This window comes from Pseudorasbora parva, chromosome 8, assembly GCF_024679245.1.
Source record: "Pseudorasbora parva isolate DD20220531a chromosome 8, ASM2467924v1, whole genome shotgun sequence".
NCBI lineage: Eukaryota > Metazoa > Chordata > Actinopteri > Cypriniformes > Gobionidae > Pseudorasbora > Pseudorasbora parva.
The window spans coordinates 29,588,660-29,614,347 of record NC_090179.1 but is presented as its reverse complement, the minus strand read 5'-3'; the positions used below and the strand labels follow the sequence as shown (position 1 = coordinate 29,614,347).

The window sequence follows — 25,688 nt, the reverse complement described above, 5'->3', positions numbered from 1 at the left end:
TATGCTAAAATATGCTTGAATTTCCCGCAGAAACCCACCAGTACCACTGGAATTAAAAATATTATTACAAGCTTACCTTTGTAAATCGAGCTACGGTAAGCAGTAGGGGTGTCCACAGTTAACCGATTAACCGTTAAAAATTGCATAACCGAGTGAAACATTTTGCTCGGTTAATTGGCGTCAATGACGTGCTTTGAATTTAGTTGTAATATATTTTTGCACCCCTAGAGACCGCCAGAGCGCTCCCAGACATTTGTAACATCCACAAGAAGTCGTCATGACCAGCTTTCTAACATGAAGCTGGCAAAGAAAAATACAGCGTGGGAGCACTTTAAAATTGAGAGTGACGGGGCAAAATGCAAGTATTGCAATGCAATGCTTACCGCATTTCTCAGGCTATAAGTCGCTCCGGAGAATAAGTCACATCAGTCAAAAAATGCGTCATGAAGAGGAAAATAACATAAGTCGCACTGGACTATAAGTCGCATTAGGGCAGAAGCCGGGCCGGGAGAGGCTCAGCCGCGTGAGTCAAGTGCTGTGTGAATCATTCTCGGCTGCATATTTTACTACATGCCCTAATCATGCAGGCGCCCTCGCGGCCACTTGCATTGCTCGTGAACTGGAGCGCATCTCATCCTAATTTAACAAAACTCAGCGTAGGCCTCACAGACATGAAATATATCTTAAGAAAGCTTGAAATGTCTTTTAACAATTTAAAACGAAAAGAAATAGGCTACTCTCTGATTATGTAATCCATGATGTGCATTTCTCTCTATAGGCGCGTTCACTACGGAGATGGCGGTCGTCAAAATAATAAACTAAAAATAATAACCCTGACGCACACTATGGTTAACCGAGTATTAACCGCTAAGGGCCTCGGTTAACGGTTAATGAAAAACTTGAAAAAGTGCAGCCCTAGTAAGCAGATCGTGTTGAACACTGGCTGGATATGTACTTGCTCAAATCCGTCTATAGTCATTACGTCACCTAATCTCCGCCCACATCCCACCCTTTTGCCCATTTTCTGTTATCCAGGAGTGACACGCGAAGACTCGCTCACAAGATGGCAACACCCAGCTCGTCTCTACTTTAAGCTTCAGAATAGCTTATAGGAATCCTATGGGTGACGTCACGGATACTACGCCCATATTTCTTTTCATTCTATATTTTTAACCTAAAAAAAGTTATGGACAGCAGCTTTAATTAATGAATAACCAATGAAAGGTTTAAAGGGGTGAATAATTGAGACATCAACTTTCGCTTGAGCTTTTGATATATAAAAGGTCATGGTAGAGGTCTTCACGGGGCACCCGAGACCCATGGACCCGGGATCCGACCCGGGACCCGTACGGGTTCGGGTCTATTTTTTAAATGGTCAGCCGGGTCCGGGTCGGGTCCTAATCTATTACTTCGGTTCCCGGGTCTGTTAATGTTGTAGTTTATGTAATACGTCAATCGGACTCGGAGAACACCTGGCCGTGAGAGTCAGCGCGGCTTGTGTGTTTTGTGTAACTTACAAATTGCTAAATTAGGATAAGAAAAGTGTGAGCCGGGAAATGAGGTTTAGAAATACACAACAACAACAACAAAAACACACGCGCTCTCTCTCTCGCGCACGCGCGCTCTCTCAGCCTTTTAGAAAGCGGGCAGATTTAATGCATGCGCGCGGTAATAATGTACTCAAGAATATATTTCAAATCAGCAACAAGACCTCAGGTGAACTGTCACATAAATGTTTTCTGTGATGCTCAAATTGCGTAAAAAAGGCTCATATTTCAGGTTGCTCCAGCTGACGCGCGAGTGCAGTCTCAAGCGCGTGTCATGTTTCTATGGCGACCCGAGCTTCCGCAGACCGCAGTGACTGTAATGACTTATGAATAATATGAATGAACCGTCTTGTTTAATCTTTAAGTTCTGCTAGTCAGACTCAGAGAGATTATGGCAAATAAATAATGGTAACGCAAGCGGCCATGGCACTAAACGAGCAATAGTTATTAGTTCAAAAGGGCAAACAGTCAAAGTTATTATGCGAATTAACTCATAAATCCGTCACTGTGAAATAAAATTGACTTTTACAGCTGAAATGAGTGAATTAAGCATGCTTGGAGTTGGAACAATTAATGAGGAATATTGTAATACATCACAATCAAGGTACAAGGGAGACAACGGCTATATCGTTAGGTAGGCTGACTGAGACAAAGTTTTTTTTCGCAGCTTGTTCATTAACTTGTTAACAGCACTAACGTTATATTGTGTAATATGAGACAATCGGGTCCAGTCGCGTCTGTGTCTTCCCGGCGGGTTCGGTTCCAGCTATCAAATAATAGACGGGTCCATGTCGGTTCCGGGTAATATATTTTTGGCATTTTTCGGATCTGCTCGGGTCCGGGTCCAGTTTTTGAAATAATAGACGGGTCCGGGTCGGGTCTGTGTTGAACATTGCGGGTCTCTTCGGGTTCGGGTGCGAATTTTTGGACCCGTGAAGACCTCTAGGTCATGGTAATATCAGAAAAAATCCTTTAAGTTTCAGAGCTGTTAGTCAAAGAAAAGCTTTTATAGACACCAGGTCCAGAAAACGATCGTGTTCGCATCTTGACGTCATCAACTGACAAAACACCGCCTCCACAGAATAATAAGCATGTCTAATTCAATAGCCCAACCACCCACTCATCAGATCACGCTGTTCAGCAGCAATAAACATGCCAAAGAATATTGCAAGATATTGAACTATTCCTGGTTGTAGAAGAACCTGCGGGAAGAACACAGTCACTGCATAAGCTTCCTTTGGATCCTAATATTAGGATTGTGTGGTTGAACTTTATTTTTAATGAAGTTCCACCTGACGTGGGGAAGACAGTGGTGTTCGCTTCATTTCACTGCGGAATCGTTTGTAAACAAATCTCACAACGCTGTTTCTTCTATATTGGATCTGACAGGAGGAATGGTGCAACACACTTATGTGAGTAAAACAAAATGAGAAAAAATGTGAGAAAAAAAAAGTTTTTTATATGTAATATCATTGCATTGCTATAGATCGTTTTGCTTATGTGTACAACAGAACATACCTTTAGCACACTGGACATGTATGGGTCAGGGCTTGCAAATCCCAACGTCCCGAGCAGACCGATGAATCTCATTATATTAATTTCCGTTGTTCACTCTCTCTGGACTTGACATTTGAAGGGTGTGTGTGTGCGAGCGGTTCGCGCTTATATCGAACGATTGTGCGGGTGGCTATGTAATACAAAAATAAAAGTACAATCAAACGCAGGTGGATGAGAAATAAATCATTGTGTTTGTTTGATAAAGACATACTTGAATCATTCCTGTTGCTGCTTTTAAAACAACCACTCCCTCATGTGAACTGAACTGACAGGGGCATAGACATGACAGGAGCTAAAGCTCATTAAATATGCAACTCTTATCAAATCCTAGCCATGGCCAAGTCTTCAGTGCGGCATGCCCATCAAAACCCAGCATTTTTGAGAGAGCCTCAAAACCAGCGCAGAAAATAGCCTATTACTTATTAGTTATGATGTTTTTGAATGTAAAAACCACACAAACATCATTAGTTCACCTCAGACAACAGTATAAAACAATAAAAATGTCAGTTCATGACACCTTTAATTAATCACTCAGAAAGTCCCTTGCTGCCAACTACTGGCGTAAATGTTACCTGCATGCAGTCATGTCTAGCCTGTCTGGAACGTGCAGAAACAAGTCCCAGAGCAAACACTAGGGCTGTCACTTTTTATTCGATATTCAAATATGCATTCGAACATGACGTGAAATATCCGTAATCGAACTATAAAGTGCCATGTAGCGCAATTTTTTTTTTTACAGTCGGGTGCGTTTACATGGAGCTGTGTAATCGGTTTAAAAGTCCAATCTGAATGAAAATGCTCCATATAAACACCTCAATCGTAATAAAAATGCCAAAACTGAATGAAATTGTAATCGTTTTGAGATTGGTGGGGTAAACCTTTCCATGAATCGATCAAACAAAACATTTCACCATGTAAACGACCTGACCGGATTACTTTTGAGTGTGCGTCCTTATATGACATACACAGCGCACCTTCACCACTGAAGAGCGCGCGCCACGGCTCACATGCATCAAGCATGTTGACAAGAGAGGAAAGTAAATTTAGGGATAAACTTTTTATTTCGTAAGAAGTTATGAAGATAATGTTGGCATGATAACACTGTCCCTAAACCTACCCATGTAAGCAAACAATCAACTACTTCAACATTAATTGACATTAAAATTTATTTTTTCTGAGATGATTATTACACTTTACAACAAATAAATAGCTTTTATAAAACCGTTTAAGTCCTGATGGCCGATGATTGCATAGTGGCTCTTCATATTGATTAAGTTGATAACCTGCTGTTTCAAACATTAAGTTAACCATTTATTTTCCAATACAGGCTGTGGCCTGAGTCCTGTTTATGACTGTCAGACTGTTAATGCATTTGTGATTGAATCTCCATTACGGCAGTGTCCGTTCCTTTTAAGCTTAGTGTCAGGTTTATGTTCTGTTATGTGGACTCACTGGACTGTTATTTTGGAATTCTGTTGTGTTTCCGTTAGCTCCCGTTTCCCCCACTCTGTTTTGGTTTCATTAGTTACTGCTTATATCCTTGTTTGTTTCTATAGTTACGTATTAGTTTCACCTGTGTCTAATTTAGTTTCCTTTGTTCTACCCTGTGATTCAGTTGTTCTTGGTCAGTTCTGTTTTATGCATGGTGTCGTTGGCGTTATTCTTCTGCTCGTTCATTTAGAGTGTTTGGATTGCTAAATCTGTTTTGTTTTTTAATCTCATTCGTCTTTGTGCTTGCTGACCATATTGTAATACTTGTCGCGATTGAGCCACTCAAAATTCAATCACCGGAACAGCCCAATGTGCTATAGCTTACTACCATTACAGAGAATAAATGGGTCTTCATTACATTGAACAAGCACTGACATCATTTCACTATGCACTAGGCTCTACCTCTCAAAAGATGATTAATGTCTGCAAGTTCCTTAAACAGCCTATTGTGTTGATTTTCAAGCCTTAGGGGGCGTTTCATTTCATATTCTTTATTTATAGCAGCATGTGGGGCTGCAGCTAAATTCCCTTCAGTCCAGTTTGTAGAACAGATGCCGCTGGAGACTGCACACACACAAGTCTAATCTCACTAACAAATCCCCATTCAGCTTTAATTTCAACATACGGTGACAAATTTCTTATAGGAAACAGACCAAAATTAAATGAGAGTGTGTTATTAGATGATCCCTGTTAACTGATCATCTTAATTGAGCATTTTTTCTCATATCCAATCATTGATGGGTAAAAGACCGGTAGAAATCTGAAAATTAAAACCTGATTCAGATAAGACTGAAATAATTCACAACTCTGCAGAGAAGAGGTTTACAGTAAAACATTTATTGATAGTGAATTCGTTAGTCTAATTTTTGTCCTCCAGCCCTTTTGGATGTAGGCTCTCAGCTACAATGACTTCATTGCAGCTTTACTGTTGAGCCGAAGGTGACAGAGTACTAGAGAGCTGCGAGCAGTGGAGCTCAAAGTCAGTGTGACACCACGAGTAGCTCTCAATGACAGCACGACTCTGCCTCGGGCACTCAAAAGCATGCTCGCGCACACACACACACAAGCACGCGCACACACACACACACACACCCTCCTCCACCTTGTGTGCAAGGCACACTGCAAGATGTAAACAACATCCCTAGACAAGAGGAAAGGGAGGAGGGATGGAGGGATGCAGGGTGGGAGGAACAAGGCACTGAGCATCATTTTGACCATAAAGGCATGGGGCGAAGATGCAGCGTGATGAAGAGGCTTGGTGGCCAACAAGCACATGAAAAGCTAATCTAAACAACCCACCCACACACTACAATTTTTCTGACTATCCGCTCTGACGGAGTTGCTCAATCAACACCCACGGCTGAGCTTGGGGGGGGGGGGGGGGGGGGGAGTGGCGAAACTGGGCTTGAGAAAGTGACACTCGGCCTGGCCAAGGAACCCGAGCACCTGCTGCAAGTGCAGGATGGGGGAGGAGAGATAGTTGCGGCGGAGAGGGTGACACAAAAACACTTGTTTGTTATTCTCGGTTTTCTTCATTAGTGCTCCCTCTTCTTTATTCCTAAACAGTTTCCACAAATGTAAAACATAACCATAGCCCTTAAAATGTAAAAAGAAAGAAAATAATTTGGAAATTTAAGCCACGTAACATATTACATAAATGTTAAGCCTACATAAATTCACGCAAAGTTGCATTTATTTTAAATAAAGAGAGCACTTAAAGCAAATATTACAACAACACTAAAGTGCCATGTAAGGGATAATGTACATCTAGCCGGTTGTTATCGTAGAATAAACCCCGATAGAATGATCAGGTAACACGAAGCGGAGGGGTCTTGTGCCACTCTGAAGGGGTTCATTCTACGATAACAACCGGCTTGATGTACATTATCCCGCTTATTACACCGCTACTTGTCTCAAGTAAATTAGACATGAAATATTGTCTTGAATTTAAACATTTTATTAGCTATTACGCAAAGCTTCCGCAAAGAAAAAGTTCCAGACTGCCTGTATCTATTGCTGATGATTTGTTGCATAGGCTATATGTTGAATCATGAATCATGAAGCCCATGATTTACTCACCCTCAAGTCATCATATTTGTATATGACATTCCTGTTTCAGACGAATACAATCAGAGTTATATTTAAAAAGTCCTAGCTACTAATCCAAGCAGCAGTTGAAGCGGTTTCTGAAGCCAGTAAAAAAATGCAGCTGTCCGTCAAATAAAGTGCTCCACACGGCTCTGATGGGTTCATAGAGGACTTCTGATTCGAATCGATGTGTTTGTGTAAGAAAAATATACACATTTAAAACTTTATATAGTAAACCCTTGAAGTCTTCCATTGTGGTTAAGTGTTTAACAGCCATAAGATTGCGCCAGAGAATCAACGACAGCGTTAAGCATATAAGTAGTACCAGTCAAGATAACTCATAGTACCCAGATGAGCGGTATGTTATTCAATTTTGGCAGTTGTTTTCTGGGAATAACATATCGCTGGAATGCGCCATTGATTTTTCACAGAGCCATGTAATACATTTAAATTAAATAAACTAACGTTAAAAAATAAAGAACTTGGTCTATTTTGAACAGCAAATTTGAAAGAAAACTAACTAAGCAAAAATACTAATAATAGTAATAGAAAAGTGCTATTTCTAAAATTAAAAACATTAAAAATAAATAGGCTTTAAATAATAGCTTTAGTTTGAACAACTTTTTTATGTTTATTTTAAAGAAAAGGCACCTTAAGTTTAAAAAAATGTAATTTATCAATAATAATATTGCTATATTTGTGCAAAATATAATATACGTGTTTTATTTTAAATAAAAGTGACTAAATTACTAGTTTGAGACCAGCTGGTTAAAAGTAATTAATTGTAAAATTCCTACAACCGTTTGCTTGCTGATACTGCTGCTTGGATTTACATCTTAAAACCATTTTAGGGCCACTGGGTTATGCTTGTCTTGATGTGAAAAGGGTGATCATCAAAACACCAAATGTGAATATGCACAGGAGAGGGACAGGATCAAAACAGCAAAAAAGAACAGAAAAGCTTGTTTTTGCCATTTCAGAGTTCCCGTAAATAAAAGGTAAGCAAATGCGACTATTTGTTTACATAAAGTCATTACATCCTGTTCTGAGCAGATGATCACAAACCCAAGAAAGTTGCTCAACATGGCACCTACAGTTCACTTAAGAAACTAGGCATAAACTGGCAAGCACACTGCAACCTGGCAACTCTCCCTCCCCAGAGCGGGGCATAATTGCACTACTGTGTGTGTGGCCATTCTGGCCAATGATACCAAACATACACACACCCCCCTATAATCACAGTAAGCCAACATATCCACATCAAGACATGTAACTGATAATCATCTCTAAGCCCGGGGATATGTGATAGTACGGCCTTTCATAAATTCACTGAATCACCATTTTCTAAACAATGTGAAGTTTTGACAACTGCTGAGGCATTAGATTCCCTTGAAAAATGCCTGTATAAAAGATAAACGCAATGCATAAAACATTAAATCGGGGTCAGACTGACACCATTCTCAACTTACGGCCAAAACGGACAAACCCAGGACAACTCATAGCAAAAGAAACCCATCTGGACATGTAACAAAAAAGAGAGTACTTTACGTGGTCACATATGAGAAATCATTTAGGTTGTTTCAAAACCCCCCCGATCAAAAACAAAACGAAACTGGTGGGGAACCCCGGTAGTTTGCCGCTACGATTATTTAAGCCTCTCAAAACACGAAAGGCATCAGGAGAAATTTCCCTTCATGAAATGCAGATCTAATGCTCTGATGTTGCTCATGCACCCACATTCAAAGCACCCAAAACTGAGTTTCTGAAACAACATGTTCCAACACCTCACACCCACGCTAATGAGGAGCCGGGGCTTTAAGATAAAAACAAAGATGTGCCTCCTGCGAGGTGTAATGAGGGACATAAATTTGGAGAGAATTGCTCCATGCGTTCAATGGCTGCTGCTGCTCCCACCCAGAGAAAAAAGCGAGTGCGAAACCCCCTCTGCCCGCCTACAAAAGCGGAATAAAGCCATGGATGGGACGGCCTGTGTCTAATTCCCTCCCAGCGCTGTCCCAGGGGGAGGAGGGCTTGCTCTTCACCCTTTGATATCCACGTCTGTGCTCTTTCAGCTGCCTGCACTCCTTAAAGGCTGGAATAAAAGCAGACACAAAGCTTCCTGCTATGATCCACACGCTGTCTAGGGGACCGGGCCCTCTCCAGATAAATAGGCTAAACACCTGCTGGACTTCTTCCCTCCGTATAGGCCACGCCATTCATTAGAAAGCAGCGGAGCAAAGCATTCATTTGCTGTATCCATTCAACTGCACTTTTGTATGAGGCCTTGATATTGATCCTCATTCTGCTTCTGTAAGCGGGGCTTTACTCTGGACATTAAAAGGCAAGCCAAATGGCGTCCCTCACAAAGAAACCGATGAATGGAGACTTAAACAGGACACCTCCTGAAAGTAACAGTTGTCTAGCAAACAGCGCCGACTTGTATTTGCACTTTAGATTTAGATGAAAATATGGTTTGGAAGACCAAAGCGAAAGCAAGCTGCGATTTCTGGAGCTGCAAGAAAATCACACAGACGTATTACCTCTATGTAAACATTTTAAGCCGTCCAAACGGGTTAATGAAGTAGTCTAAAAGGCAGCCATCAGAAGTGAAATCCTATTGGGGCCCTGTGGGCCCGTGCTGTTGGATTTGGGTCTGATGGGAAGGAGGGGTGGCGTGCTTCTGTTTACTGAGCATGCTACTGGCCTTAGGCTGCTCTGTGAGCTCAGCGGGCTGCGATGAACCAGAACAATCCTACCCAGGCACAACATCCCCTCTGAATGAAACTACAATGCTGTGTCCGCAACTCGCATGAGCTGCAAGCTCCGCTGGGATTTTAGCCGTCTGTCTGGTTTGTATACTACTTATACGTTTCACAAACGGATTCATGTTTGAGTTGAGCACTCTTCAAAAAGGCTCCAAGTTGTGCATTAAAGCAAACTGAACTGCAACAAATGCACACAATAAAAGCACTGGAAAGAAATTGCATGACTTGGTTGCTATTTTTACAAGTCAACATAAATTTACATTCACAAACTTGTTTACATCTATACTAAGGGATATTTATGAATGAATCAGATATTTAATGGGGGAAAAACAGAACAGTGTTGCCTTAATAGCCTTTTGCCTTTTAATGGTTAAAGGAGAAAGCCATTACACTTTTATTAAAGCATATAAAACAATTGTTTTCAATGACACACATTTTAGCCCCCTACAGCATTGCGTTGCCCTATGTTTTCTTAAGCCCCATGTTCAGTACAGGTTTCTTTAAATAATTGTGGAAAAGGGAAGTAGGTCAAAAAATGTTATCAAAGAACAGCCCAATAAGGTGCAAGAGTCTCTTTCAAGCACCATTTGAAAGCTGGACTTCCTTTTCTGATGGTTGTGGCTAGAAGAGATACAGCTACAGCCTAAATCTCACCATAAAATAATAAATAAATTTGCTACATATCAGATTGTGTTTAATTAACATCTACACTTACCAAACCCTAAACCTACCCTTACAATAATGCAAATACAGTAATTGTTGTTGAGTGTGACATAAATTATGCAATATTGATGTTTGCATGGCATGCCCAGTAGGACAATCTGGCAATGGTTGTACCTTCTAACACCAAACTTTTCTGAAGCATGGTCACAGCAGGAGCACATGGTGTGAGAAAAAGGTAAGATTTCTTGCTTTAGTAATCTTCCTTAAAAATTACATGAACTGAACAAGTGTATAAAGGTGTAAAGAAGCCCTTTTTCAGGTTTTATGAAGTTCGCATTTATAGAAATTCACTTTCTCTTTTCAATAAAGGGTACAAGGATTTATTTGCCGACAATGTGTTTGGGCGTTGTCACATGTATTAGTGCACAATATAATTTTTAGATATAGTTATTTATCAGGGGTTCAAGCACAAAGTGCTGAAATCCTATTGTTATTTTTTTTTAATTTTTTTAATGTTTTTGAAAAAGATTTGTGAAATTTTAGTTTTATGAGGTGAATTAATAATTTTCTCTATGATTCTGTACCAAACATTTTTTTTAAGTCTTATCAATAAAATGTTCCCAAACGAACCAGGAAATGATGTGGAACCATTTTTATCATGTACCATCAAAATGTTCTGTGGGATTTTACCATGGCAAAAAACACAACACAAAACAGACTGAAGAAATAAGTACAAAACGTGCATATCTTAATTTTATATAAAATTAATTAAATGTGGCAAATAGACTGTATACACACACGTGGGCCTTTAGACATCATGTCTAATAACCACATACCCCACTGTCTTAAATCTGCGCCACATTTTCAAACGCAAAATTTCCCGAAGGCGAAACATAAAATCAAGCACGCTGTGCGTGTTTCTGATTCGCGCCCGCTCTCGTTTCGATCTCCCCGCGTTTCCGATGCGCAGCGCTCTACTACTGGGAAAGGAAGATGGTAGTTTGTCACAGTACACACCCCCACTCATAACAACCTCCGTCAAACGCTGCCTTTTATTGCAGCCGCCGTTTGCACCGCTCAAAACTGCATTTGGCGTGTCTTTGACTGAACATATGGTGCTTGCAGCCTCGGTGATATTTTGCACAGGAATCTCCTGATTCCGGTTAGAAATTACATTTTTTCCGAATGCGTACTACTACGCAATATCTGAGAGGGGGAAAAAAACATGTCCACCTCCCATTTTCCCGTGCATCAGCGTATGCTAACAAGCTAATACGTTAGCCAGCCTCCTCTCGAGAGTAAAGGGGATCAAACAGAGGGGTTTAAAAGAACACACAGCACACTTTTGCAACAAAATTAACGATTTAACGAATATATGCTCAACCCCCCGCTACAAAAAACAAGCCAGGCTGCATGTTTTTAAAAGCAACAGTGTTTACTGCTACTAGCATCATCAATTTCTCAACCCAAGCTAGAGGGCAATGTATAGCTGAACAAAATAATACCAGAAGTGCACACATGCACGGCAACAGTAGTTTTAGGAACGGAACATAACATCTTCTGAGCTAAATCTACCCCTTCATGTAGGCCAATACTTTAAAATTAAGTTTAAATTCCAGTCAGACTACAGCTGGGATAGATGCACTCTGTGTGCTATCGCTAAATGCTCAGACAACAACAACCAACTGGTACCAGGTGTTCAGCCCTGTTAAAATCTGTTAGTTTATGCTTATTGAAACACCCTTACCAGTTTATCTCTCTAAATGAGGAAATTCCGTTATACGCCACCAGCCTTTAGATCTAAGCGGTCTTTTAAGTGAAAGATACACGGCGAGCTAACTTGGAAGTCCAATATAGTCATCAAAGGTATAATTTAATCTCTTTATGGAGTGAAAAAAGCCATTTAAAATGACCTGAGCAACTGAAAGGTGTTGAATATATTCAAACGTAATCCGTGTGACTTTTAGCTCTTTTGGGCTTCATTTTTGGCAGTTAATGTGTGTTCTCTGTTCTTTTAAGCTTAAAAAGTGCTTTCATAGTGTTTAAAGTCAAAAAGCGGTGTCACATGAAACGCACGGGACTCCGAGTTAAATTGTTCAACCCAAAGCAGCCTACAGTTAACGTTATCTAGCTTCACATCTCCATCCTGTCAAAAATTGCAGTAAACTCATCATGGTCCCAAAATATGATGTTCGACCGCCTCAACATAGGCATATAGACTAGAGAAGCACAGCAACAACAGTCATTAGTTATGAAATGGTGCGTGTTTTGATGTGGGCTAGCTAGCAGTTTAGCCTGTCAGTGGTCCCATAGTGAGAAAAACAGCACATGGATGGAGGCATGTGTCTGCTGCGCAGCAAAATAACTAGCACACTCACTCACTCTCCTCACTGAGCAACTTAGCGCTGCTACACAGCCGCGGGAGTTATTTGTAATTCCTGCATTGATCATGAACGAGGCTAACGCTTTAGCCAGGGTCCCGCTTACCTCCCCGCTGCTGGAGCCGCTCGACTCCCCCAAAACATCCCGAAATTTCTGCAGGTTGCTGCTGATGGCAGCGGACACTTGCAACGCAGCGTCGAAACCGGGCCCGAGCCCATTCGCGTTCGGATTAGTCCCCGCGCTGTTTAGGAGGGAAGCATTGACTCGAATTCGGCCCGCTTTTCTCCCGGTGCCCGAGCTGCTGCTCCCTCCGGGCCGAGCAGGGAACCGCCACCGACAGCTGTGCGCCATTTTACACTCTGCCTGCCTGCCCTAGGATCAGGAGCTCAGTGTGGGCGTAGCCCCGAACGAGCGATCTCAGCACACGGCCGCTCTAGTCTAGCGGTCAGAATGGATTATCCATGTTTCGGGGTGGTGGTACCGAGGACCCCGACAAGATCCCAGCGCAGACTACGCTCGCTCAGTGATGTTTTTACGCAGGTTCGCCGGCGATACTCAAGGGAGGAAAGAAACTGTACCTCAGGCACAGCAACATTGCTTAGTAAAATGCCTTACACTCTTAATATAGGCCTTTATGTTTGAGATTTGTCTTTAAGAAGAAAAGAGTTACGTTTTAAGCATTTATGGATATTATTAGATTACAGAAATTGTACACTTAATTGCGTGCAACTCACATTTGTAATTTCAGCACTCCTACCGTCGCCAAACGGAATTGCAAAAATAGTGACTGTTTTCGCACAGGTTTCTCTGAACAGGCCCCCATCTGCTATTGGTCAGGGGGACAAATAGCCCCGCCCTGAACTCACGCCATTGGTTGAAGCAATGTAGTGTCAGGCTTCTCAGAGGGTCATGTTTACACTTTTTGGACTTTTGAAGAACCCCAAACACAAAATTATAATAAATCTCTGTAAGTCTTTCCAGTTTTAAAAAGATGATAAAATAATTTCCACACCACTGCTTTTTATTTTGGAAATTTTAATTACAATACATATATTTTATTTTTTATTTTATTTTTTATTTGCAATAAACAAGCCATAAGCACAATTAATATGATTTAAAAAAGTTGTCAAAAATAAAATTAACATCAGTAAAGCATGCTGTTATTTGGGGCAGTTCAATTTATTCAGTTGACAGAATCATTCATCTAATAATACCTCTGTAGAAAGTCTGGTTGTTTTATATTCAAGAGGGAGGGACATTTTAGCATGTACATTATATGACTACTGCCTATAATGCTATTCTTAACTCAAGTTCAGTTTAAGTTATTTATTTGTGATTAAAAGATACAAATGAGTGCATATGCACAGCTCAACAGACATAAATATCACAACAGGCCTTAAAGTATTCTGCTTCCTTTGAGAATTTATGGGATCAGAATTTTTAATTGGATAAGGTCTTGAGCGAGAATGTAGAAAGACTTAAAACCAAATAGCTCACTGAAATATAACAAGTCAGTGAAAATCAAAATGCAGATATACCCTACATAACTTAACGGGTTAGTCCAGTGGAACTCTTCCACAACTGAAGCCACACAGTATCCTATCAATGTCATATTTTAAGACAAATTGCAGTAGCAAGGTCTATCCACCCAAAGCATGCAGTTTTGCAACTGTTAACAAAAGACATGATGTCACTCTGCATGAGAGGAGGTCATAGGGCTGACTCAGCAGTCAAACAAGTCATTACTCAGGAAATATTGCACTGTTAAAAGACTAAATGGATTCTTGAAAAATGTACACGGGGTATTTCCAAACATTTCAACAAGAGCTCAGTATTCTTAATGAGCATCATAAAAGTGCATATTATAGCAAACGCTTCTTGAGTTAAGCATAAAATGTTTGTAATGAACAAAAACATTTTGACAAATGGTAGAGTTCATGACCAGCCCAAAATGATTCTGAGATGTGACTGCCGTATTATGGAACACGCATGCCTTTAAAACCAATTGCTACAGCTATGAAACTGAAACCTCTGTGGAATATAATGCTGATGATCTTAGCAAAATATTCTATGTTAGTTTAATCTCTTTTGCAGCCAACATTATTTATAACTCCTTCTTCCTTAATATCAAATGAGGTACACTGCTTATATTCTAACTTAAAAAGTTAACAAATAAGCAATGCATATAAAATATTGCATACATATGGATTAAGTCAGAGGTAGGGCAAATGCAATGAACAGGCCAACCTTATACATGTCGCCATCTGTCTATAAACCCAAGTTTCATTTCCCACAGTGAACAGCTTGGAAAGGCAAAATGCAAAAGTTTGAGTTCTGTCTACAGAGACCTCGAGCGTCAGAGAAGTTTGAGAGAACAGATAGCCGAATATGCTACAGTGATATGGCATTTGGAGATTTGCATTTGACATTTGAGGAGCACACAAACACCATAAATGCAGACGTGCTCCTCCAAATGTGGTTAGACTTTCTTGTTTCAAGCGTATGAGAGAGGCCAGAAACATCTGAATGGCTTAGTCATACAGAGCATGCCTGGGTGCTGGGGGAAGGGAGTAATGTGGTTTAGCCACTGGGTCCCATTTGCTGGTTGCTTGGCTTATGATCGGCAAGCCACTTCATGATCTGTTGCCTGAGCTCTTCATTAGGCCTGATCTGGTCCATGGTGAGCGGACTGCGGTTGAAAGGGTCTGTCTGGTCACTAGAGCAGAAAAAAGACAAGACCAACACTGGTATTAGAGTTTTACCTAATTAAATGGCAGTGTTGACATTGTTTACTTCAACTAAATCTATTTTTTTTTTAAATCTGTAAAGCTTAAATACATAAAATATAAATATTAGATAGGAAAACCAAAAAATATATACTATAAATACCAAAATGACACAAAAAAATAAAGATATATATATATATTTAAACCTAATAAAAAAGACAAAAGCACTTCAAATTACAAAAGAAATTAAACTGTAAATAAAAATTATAAAAGCTAATTCAAAATATCAGTAAATACTATAATAGTATATAAATAATACTAAAATAACTCAATTAGCTGTCCGTAATGTTGTATACATAGCTCACCTTAGTAAGTGTCGTGCTATTGTCGAACGGTCCACTGTGACATTTGAAGAAGGTAGCAGAACTGGATCAAGCATCAAGGTAGACATGATGGGATCCAGGAATTCATCCGGAGCATCAGAGTAGGTCTCCTCCTCTTGTTGATGCCTGTCTGCAAGGGACTGCAGGAGACACAGAAAAGCAACAAGATTACCATTAACACATGACTTCCTAAAAAGGTGTATAAGAAAAAGCATAGCTATTAAATTAACCTTTATTTTATCTGCTAGGAGACTAAAAGATACAATCATGTCGCCAGGCTTGTTGATTTTCTTGAGGACACGGACAGTTTGGCAGAATAGAATGGGCGAATATGACCTTCCATCTTTTGGGACAGTGGCGCAGAAATTTTCTTCATCTCTGTGTACAAAAAAGCATACATAAAGATTTACTTAGTTAATATTATTCTCAAATAAATCCATTAATTCATGCCCGGTTTCACAGACTAGGCTTAAATTTAGTTCCAGACTAAAATGCATGTTTGAATGGCTTTAACCGAAAGCAAATTGCACTGTTCACTAACATATCTTAAAACGTCAGTGTTTTGTCTTGAAGGGTTAGTTCACCCAAAAATGTTTGTTTATCTGCTTACCCACAGGGCATCAAAATTGTAGGTGTGCCTGTTTTCTTCAGTAGAACACAAATTAAGTTTTTCTATGAGTGCCACTATAAGAGTAAAAAACACATAGGCATACGAATCCATATTAAACCCTGCAGCTTGTGACGATACATTGATGGCTTAAGACACGAAACGATCGGTTTCTGTGAGAAACTGAACAGTTTTTATAGTATTAATTTACCTCATATCAGATGAATCTCATCCATGCCATTACTTCCTTTGAAGGTGGTCAAAATAACGGCGCGATCATTGGCAGAAACCGATCATTTTGTGTCTTAAGACATCACTGTATTGCACAAGCTGCAGGGTTTAATATGGATTTGTATGTATATGTGTTTTTTATTCTTATAGTGGCTCTCATAGAAAAACACCCCATTGACTATCCCTTTAGGTTGCACACCAGTAATATTTTTTCTAAGGAACGTTTATATAAGCGACTTAAATGTCCTTCTTTAACTAAGTCCTACTCCTGGCTTAATCTAAGCCCTGTCTCTAAAACCAGGCCTGAGAGTAAATGTTAAATATGTAAACAAAGAGCCTACCCCAGATTTAAGTAAATAGTACAGATGTCGGACACTAGCTGCTGGGGCTTGAAGTCGAATTCACTGAAGTCTTTCACCTTTAGGGCACCCATCTTGGGACCTACCAGGTGCTGCAAAAAGTAGTTGAGCATCGAGATGATCCTCTCAGCAAGAAAAGGATGAACAAAAAGACCTTTTATCGCTGGAGGGAAAAATAAATACATTAATAGTCAGAATTTGTGTCATTTTGTATTCTCTAGTACACTAAAAGTCAAGTTTTTCTCTAAATAATTATTTAAAACCCTTCTGTTCATGTCTAAATTGGTCAGGTAGTTTATAACTTCAAAAAAAAAAAAATAATTCTGCGATGTGTTAATATTTTAGTGCATTGGGTTTCTTTCACTTCTCTTACCAGATGTGAGAAAAGCCAAGGTGCCAATGGTTTCATTTGACATGATGTTGTGGAAGCGACCCAGCTGTCCAAACATCTGCAGACTAGATTCTTTCTCTCTGCGGGCGTCAGGGGCCAGACTGTCCCACTCTCCCCGATCCCTCTCCAGCTGGAGGATTTTGATCTTACTTAAGTACTGGAAAGAACAGATGCACGTGTGAGTGACATCTTTAATCAGTCAATTAAGTATTTCCTGATATAAACCGTATAGAGGTTAATGTAACTAATGTTAATGTAATTAAACAATCAAGCTAAATTGAACAAACAAAATGTGTTAACACCAGTGAAAATAGTTGGGATTTGCAAAAAAAACAAAAGCAATCTGCCTTTACAGACAAGTACCTGTATAGCCTCATCAAGCAAGAAGATGGCATCATTCATGAGGAGATTGAGAAACCTTAGGAAGAGTGGTGGATTCATAGCTTCAAGGTTTTCAGAGGCATAATCCGCAAGATGCTAAGAGGAAACAAATTTTGATTTTAACAACAAGGTCTTATTTGTTAATAAAACATAATGCATTAGTTTAACTATGAGCAAAATAATTTTTTACAGCATTTATTAAGCATTGACAATGTTATTTAAAGGTCCCTTTCTTCGCGATTCCATTTTTCAAACTTTAGTTAGAGTGAAATGTTGCTGTTAGAGCATAAATAATACCTGTAAAATTATAAAGCTCAAAGTTCAATGCCAAGCGAGATATTTTATTTAACAGAAGTTCCCTTTCAAAGCCTACAGCGAACGGCCGGTTTGGACTACACCTCTGCACTTCCTGGCAGGAACGACGTCACTAGAACCGTTTGTTGACTAACCCTCCGCCCACAAGAACACGCAAAATAGGGGGAGTGGTCTTGTTGCTCTCCCATGTGGAGAAGAGCGCACATTTAGTGCTTGCATCTCCCCGTTATGGTAAGAGGCGGGACCTTTCCGGGCAAAGTGCGCTAAGCTGCTGTCCAATCACAACACGGGAAGCACTGGCCCAATCAGAACTCGTTACATGCTTCTGAAGGAGGGACTTCATAGAACAAGGAAATCATCAGGCCTTTTTTAGGACAGAGGAAACAGCGCTGTACAGATAAGTAAATTGTGTGAAAAATACTGTTTTTTTACACGCGAAACAGGAACTCATGTTGTATTGCACACTGTAAACATAATCAAAGCTTCGAAAACACGCAAAGAACAGGTTAAAAAAAACAGTTGTTTTACTTGTTGAAAAAAATTCCAAAGCAACCTAAAATATTATTTATAATAATAAAATGTCTGCCTGGTTCTCACCTTAATGCTCTCCCTGTAACTCTCTTCTCCCCACATGTACTTTAGAATGGCATACATTGGCCTCCTATAATTAAACTTCTGCTCAAACTGATGAGGATCACCTGAGGAATAGGCCATTGACAAAAAAAATCTTATACAGGCTGTAATAATCAAATAAACAAATGAAAAAAAAAACTTTTAGAAACTGACCAGTGAACTCTATATCCACAAACACTGTAATGAGGGCTTCAGCAAGTTGGGGTGCATGCCGATATGAGCTGAAAACCCTTTGGCGATGGAACATGATGGGCTGGGTAGCGCCAGGTGACAGAGTCTCCATATGGGGCATTACAGCCTCAAGAACTTCTGCCAGCTTTGCCCGCAAATGAGGATTCTTCATCCTGTGAGCAAATAACCTAAAGTAAACAACAAGCCACATGGCATGCACAAAAAGCGTGAGAAACTCAGCATCACCCCGGCTCACACCTATCAACGTTGCCCATGAACACAGTGATGAAGGTCAGGACATGTTCTAAGCTTTCCGCCGAGGATTCCAACACCTCGTCAGCAAAGCGGCGGAGGAATATGAAGAAATCTCCCATGTTTTCAGCAAAGAACTCTGTGAAAGAGGCAGAAGATTTGGTTTTCAAAAATTTGCAATGACTGCTAAGGTGTTTACTCTAAAGGAAAACAAAAACAGGGCTACCTGGCACAAAGCATAGCAGGCTGTTCTCCAGTGCAGGTAATGGAAAGGTGAGAGGGATGTGTTCAGGGCCCTGGTTGCCTAGGCTAAGTTGAACCAGCAGGGCGGCGCAGGAGGCTTGGAGGTTGAGGCAGTTTTGTAGCATGGCGGGCTGCGTGGTAGCAGCCTTGGTTGAAAGATAGACTGTCATAAGGCGTTCAAACTGTTCCCGTAGCTCTGCTGCTGGGCCTCCACTGAGCTGTGTGTCCCGCCACGTCCCCTGGAGCCGGTGCAAAGACTGATTCATCTTCACCATCTGATCATGAAGTCTGTCAAACAAATATCATTCAAGCATATGTTAATTTTTTGAAAATCAGTGCGTTTCCCACAGAATGCTGTTTTACCCCTTGTTTCCTTATAACTGCTCCTAACTACATGTATTTTATACATAGATTTAAATGAATTATTTTATTCAGCAAAAATGTATTACACTGATTAAAAGAGTAAATAAAATTTCAAATAAATGCTGCTCTTTCTATTCATCAAAGGATCGCTTATGAAAACAATTATAATGGTTTGCATAGAAATATTAAGCAGTACAAATGTTTTTAACACTGATAAATGTAAGCAGTGTTTTGTGTCCTCCAAATCAGCATATTAGAATGATTTCTGAAGAATCATGTGACACTGACGACTGGAGCTTTGCCATAACAGGAATAAATTACATTTTAAAAGTTCTTTTAAGTTGTAATAATACTTTCAAAATTTTACTGTTTTTAGCCTTGATAAGTATAAGAGACTCCACAACCTTTTGAACAGTAGTGTATATTTCTTTTAGAAAATTGTCATGACTCTACCTATGGAAGCCCAGGTACAGGGTAAGTTGTGTAAGGATTAGGTTTTCTGTGAGAAGGCTATATGATTGGGCAAATTCAACCGTTTTTTGAGGGGGCACAGGTATCAGACATGTCTCCTTGTCCAGACCTGTAGAGAGAAAATAATTAGTTTACATTGTTAAGTCTGAAAAGAAATAAGAAAAAAAGTGGTAGTAGTGTTTTTTTTATGGTGGAGCACAGCCACAGGTAGTTTACCTCTTGCGTGCACGTTTCTGTTACGCCGCTCATCCTCACTCAGCTCCTTAAGCAAACAGTATGTGGGGTTAAAGGTCAGGAGTTTGGGGGAGTAGGGTCGAGAAAACGGCTGGCAGAGCTTGAGCAGGGCAGCTCCCAGATTCAAGAAGAACGCATCCGAAGCAAACATTTGAAAGAATATCTCGGGCATCTGGTTTGCCCAGATTTTGGCCCGCCCCATGTTGGCCTGCAGGCAGCCACCCAGCCACGAGAGCAGCAGGTGGCGCGTCTCACTGGACTGCTGAAGCAAGTTTTTTAGAATCTGATACAGCTTATCATGAAACTGCCCGATAAACTAGCAAATGGGAAGACAAGAAATGAAAGGGGTTAGGTGGCTAGCTTCATGTCACAAAGCCTGAAAACCTTTTGTACATATTGTACTCACCTGGTGAATATTTGACTCTTGAACCTTCATTTCCTGTGGGCTAGAGCGAGACGGATTGAGGAAAAAGCCATGGTTCTCAACTACACCAGGAGTTTTCAGCAGGCATGAAATATTCAGAATCGTTCCCAGAAGTGTTTTCTGATACTGAATCCCACTGTTAGGATCTTTGGGCTGACTATGCTCCATTAAAACCTAGGATCAAAATATTATTATCCAAAAATGTTTAAGATCTGTATGAAAGGAAACTCTAGGCTGAGCATTGCATACGAACCTTAGAAATATCCTTTTGCCGACTGAAGTACAGGAGAATTTCCAGGTAGGAATACAGCAGCAGCTGACAGAGGTCTAAATCTTTGACCCGGCCTTGGAAAATATCAAACACTGGCACCATAACCTCCCCAAAGGTCCGCACCTCTTGGTCAGCCAACAGAACAGCGATGACATCCTCCAAAAACTCCACAACTTCCTCAAACTCTGCGAAGACCACAACACAAGTAAAGGGAATCAGCTCAGGACCTTCAAACAGAACACGTCCTCAAATGTGACACTTACGGGCTCCTCTCACAGCCTCCAGCAACAGGTCCAGAAGCTGCTCATAAACATTCTGACTAATGTAGATCTCTGGGGTCAGCAGCACCGTGCGGGCATTGGACACAGTCAGTTTTTTGCAGCGAACAGCATATGACAACAGCTTCTCCGGGACTTTATTGATCTGTGTTGTTTTGAAGCACATTTATACATTGAATCAGTCACAAACAGTGTGTGCAAACATAAATACGGCAATGAACAGACACATTTCAGTCTTTTGGCACAACCATATGGGTCGACAAAGTATAGAGTCTGCAGAAGATACCTCCTCCTTAGCTCTCTGGTAGCAGGCATAAAGGTACGGTATGGCACGTTTCTCCCCAGCATCACGATCTGCTGAGAGATTCACTACACTGCAGGAGGTCATGTAAATGAGATGGTTACCTGGCTCTTGCAAAAGCAGCCTGTTGAACAAAGCCTGGAGGGGACAAACGATAGAATATTATACTTATTCAAAGTTCATAATATATGCGTGCATGTATGTATGCTATTTCAGTATTAAACTAATTTGTAAAAGAAAGACAAATTTAAACATATTGTACCTGCTCTACGGTGTCCATGTTAAGCCAGTCCTGGCCATCAAGATCAGCGGCCATTTCCTCAAGGTATACACAGCGTGGTGGGATGCCATTACCACCTCTTAGACTGGGGTCACCTGGAAAGATATCAACCAAGATGGATCATTACAAGTACATCTTAAAGGGATAGTTCAATGAAAATTACCCTCACCCTCAAGTCATTATAGTTGTATCTGACATTCTTCATTCCGACGAATAAATGTTACATTTAAAAAGTCCTGGCTAATTGTTGCTCTGTTTTTGAAGTCCATAAAAATGCTAGCCTGACAAGCCAGACCCACATCAAGATGTTTGGTCTGGGAACTCACCATTGGACAGGGCTCATTCGAGAAGCGGGATAAACGATTGTCTTTCAAATTCCCTCTGAACGCAACTGGATAGAGCTACAACCAACCAGAGCAACGAAGAAGGTGAAGCAGAGCTAGTTGATAGATTAAACTTTCGCCATATTCGGTCTGAAAAATTCCGAACACATCTTCCTTTCTTAAGAATGACTTCAGTGCCGTTCTTTGTTCTTTTCTCAAAGAAAAGCATAACAACAAGTCTTCCAGAGTCGCGGCCACAGCCGATTTGAAAGACCGCATTTCGCCAGCTTCTTTATTTTTAAGTATCACACAGAACCGTGGCAACTCAGCCGTCATTATGTTAAGCCTGCCCACCAACTCTATACACAATGTGATTGGCCTGACCAGAGTTTGTTTTTTCCAGCTCGCAAGCCAATAGAGAGTTGCTAGACTAGTGGGCCAAAATCCCTCCTGCAGTGTGTGCAAACCTGGTGAAAAACTACAGAAAACGCTTGACCTTTGTAATTGCAAACAAAGGCTGCTGTGCCAAATATTAACATTGAATTTCTCAGGTGTTCAAATACTTATTTGCAGCTGTATCATAAAAATAAATAGTTAAAAATCATACATTGTGATTTCTGGATTTTTTTTTTTAGATTGTCTCTCACAGTGGACATGCACCTACAATGACAATTTCAGACCCCTCCATGATTTCCAAGTGGGAGAACTTGCAAAATAGCAGGGTGTTCAAATACTTATTTTCCTCACTGTATATTGACATTTTAAAATGTATTTTATTCCTGTGAGGGTAAAGCTGTATTTTCAGCATTCTTACTCAATCAGTGTCACATGGTCCTTCACAAATCATTCCAATATGCTGATCAAGAAACTACTTATTATTATCGATGTTGAAAATCGTTGATTAATATGTTTGCGGAATCCATAATATTTTGGGTTTAGTCGAAAGTTGATAAAAACCAGCATTTATTTTAAATATGTTTTTACTCTCACTTTTAATCAATCAAATGTGTCCGGAGGATTTTTAAAATTATTATTTGTATTATTTATTTTTTATTTTCTTTCTTACTGACCTTAAACGGAATATAGTGTAGGGCTATAAGTGGCTCAGACATCCCGTTTTCAAAATGCATCTTTTAGCATGACTCACACAAAATGTGTTAAAGATTTGAATAGCAAACAGACCAGTGTGATGGACAGCAAATAGATGTAGAGGATAAAGATTAAGACACAAATGAAAGCAACATAAATTACGTAATGGGCCAAACTGCAGTGGGTGAGGTCATCTGCATGCTGCAGCAATGCCTGGAAACTGAATGTCATCGTGATACGATCACCTAAAACTGAGATCATCGAGAAATCAGTCATTTACTATAAAAATATTTTTTTGAATGCTTCATTCTTCCCAAACTATCTAGAACTACACTTCAGTACACGCAGGAAATGGTCCAATTACAGAAAGTGTCTCAAAAGCAGTGGTTCGCAACTGGTAGGTCGCCATGACCCAAAAATGAGTTGCAAGTCACTTCTGATAGTGTCATGGACAGCAGGGAGAAACAATGCTAAATGCAAAATAGCACAACTTTTATATACACTGTATATCCACAAAATATTTTTATATAGTAATGGAAAGCTTGGGAAAACGCTAACAATTGCACAACTTTAAAATAACACTTTTTAAAAGGAAGGAGAGATGTTTTGCACCCAATTAAATGAAACCAATATGAATCAACATAAAAAGCTAGCTAAATTAGGCAGATGCAAAAACTAAGCAAGATAAAAGAAACATGCTATATTTTTAGCTGCACTTACATCTGTTATTGTTGTACATTTCTTATAATTAATCAAATATTTGTGTGTTTGTTGCACATTTTAGTGACAGTAGAGTGTCAAAAGTGACAGTAAAACTATTATAATGTTACAAAAAAGGTTATTTCAAGTAAATGCTGTTCTTTGAAATGTTCATAAAAACATTCTGGGAAAAAAATGGATTATGGCTTCCACAAAAACTGAAGCAGCACAACAGTTTTCAATACTGATAATAATAGAAAATGTTTTTTAAGCACCAAATCAGCATATAGAGTGATTTCTAAAGGATCATGTGACGCTAAAAATGATGCCGTAATGATGATGAAAATACAGCTTTGCCATCACAGGAATAAATGACTGTATAATAAATTCAAATAGAAAACAGTTATTTGAAATTGTAATAATAAAGATTGTTTTCACTGTATTTTTGATCCAATAAATGCAGCCCTGGTGAGCCTAAGAGACTTACTTTTTACTTTTACAACCTCAAACTTTTGAACGGCAGTGTATATTTATGATCATAATGAGTAAACTGATGGGTCATAACTTGTAGGTGTTTGTTTAGACTCACTGTTGTCCAGAGTGATGAGGAAGATCCTCTGGATCATGTGGTTGACATTGAGCTGCTCGCAGAGCTCCTGTCGTGAGCGAAAAGATCGGCTGATCTCTGCCACCGAGTCATCATTCTCATCGATGCTGTCAGACACAGAATTGTCTGACTCAGACTGGCTTTCTCCTGAATCTACAGCTGTAGGGATAACAATTACAAAGTACCATCAAATTAATATTATCCTGCAAAAAATGGCAGAGCAGTGCTTATTACCAAAGCCTTACATTGTTGCTCAGCTTGATGCCGCTGCTTTTGGCCAGATGCAAACTGTTTTGCGTCAGCGAGAGAACTGAAGAGAGCTGCGAAGGGGTTTTGTGAGATGTTCTGGTTGTTATTGCCCTGGTCTGTCATTTCCCTGGAGCAGGTCCTCCATCAACAGTTGTTTTTACAGCCTGCAGGGAAAATGTGTGAATTACATCCAGCATCTAATCCAAATCCCAAGACCAGCCGAGATCCATCTAGGTAAATCATAAAGTCTTCTTATGCTCATTATAAAAGGGTTAGTCTCAATGCAAGGGACACTAAGGAGCAAAAATGAAACCCCTTTTTTATTCTTCTGATGAGTCACTAATAAAAAACTAAATAATGATTTCACCTGTGAGTCATATTCAAGCAACTGGAGAGCAGAAAACATATCAAGTGACCTCACAATAACCAACTTAACTGTATATTAGGGTCAGGTTAGGTATGCTAACCTGCTTCACTTACGTTTCATATTAATCGCAGTCAGGAATTCCGACTACAATAGACAAACACTGAGTGGTCTGAAAAGATGTGTAATGTAAACCTTGATAAGCATGAGCTTAATAGCTGTCAAAGACACTCACTGACAGTTTTCTTTCCTGGCTGTCAGGTGTCTTAATCTAGCTGAATAACTAGCAACGTGCTTAGCAACTGACAGCGCGCTGGTATGCTGCTGAAAACACAGCACCTCAAGGCAAAGCAAAGTAAATAATATATTAAATAACAGAAGTGCGTTGAGATATATCCGTGTGGATGCATGCCATACCTGGTTTTGGGTTGAAATATGGTAAATCTGATGGAGTCCAGTACAGCAGATCCAGATCATACTCGGTGTGTGACGTCATCAGAAATGGACGACACCCCGTCTGCTGTTTTTTTTTTTTCTTCTTTTTTTTTTC

At 40.0% G+C, this 25,688-nt stretch overlaps 2 protein-coding genes across 2 annotated transcripts in view; both read right to left on the bottom strand.

The window, feature by feature from the left end:
* kmt2a (lysine (K)-specific methyltransferase 2A) overlaps nt 1-13,017 on the bottom strand; it is a 40,243-nt gene extending 27,226 nt beyond the window's left edge. The window contains exon 1 of the mRNA XM_067450709.1: nt 12,599-13,017. Coding sequence (XP_067306810.1) covers nt 12,599-12,844 — 246 coding nt within the window. The 5' untranslated portion in view covers nt 12,845-13,017. The remainder of the gene's footprint in view (nt 1-12,598) is intronic.
* Nucleotides 13,018-13,511: 494 nt separating this feature from the next.
* Nucleotides 13,512-25,657, bottom strand: ube4a (ubiquitination factor E4A (UFD2 homolog, yeast)). The gene is made up of 20 exons (XM_067450702.1): nt 25,556-25,657; nt 24,771-24,938; nt 24,508-24,684; nt 21,790-21,902; nt 21,513-21,665; nt 21,212-21,371; nt 20,931-21,133; nt 20,660-20,851; nt 20,236-20,569; nt 20,002-20,128; nt 19,169-19,473; nt 18,949-19,081; nt 18,673-18,863; nt 18,484-18,584; nt 17,554-17,667; nt 17,173-17,347; nt 16,782-16,962; nt 15,833-15,980; nt 15,585-15,742; nt 13,512-15,209 (listed from the first exon to the last, which is right to left on the bottom strand). The coding sequence occupies exons 2-20, from the start codon at nt 24,895-24,897 to the stop codon at nt 15,074-15,076; spliced, it is 3,228 nt and encodes a 1,075-aa protein (XP_067306803.1). The 5' UTR covers nt 24,898-24,938; nt 25,556-25,657; the 3' UTR covers nt 13,512-15,073.
* Between the last annotated feature and the right edge of the window lie 31 nt (nt 25,658-25,688).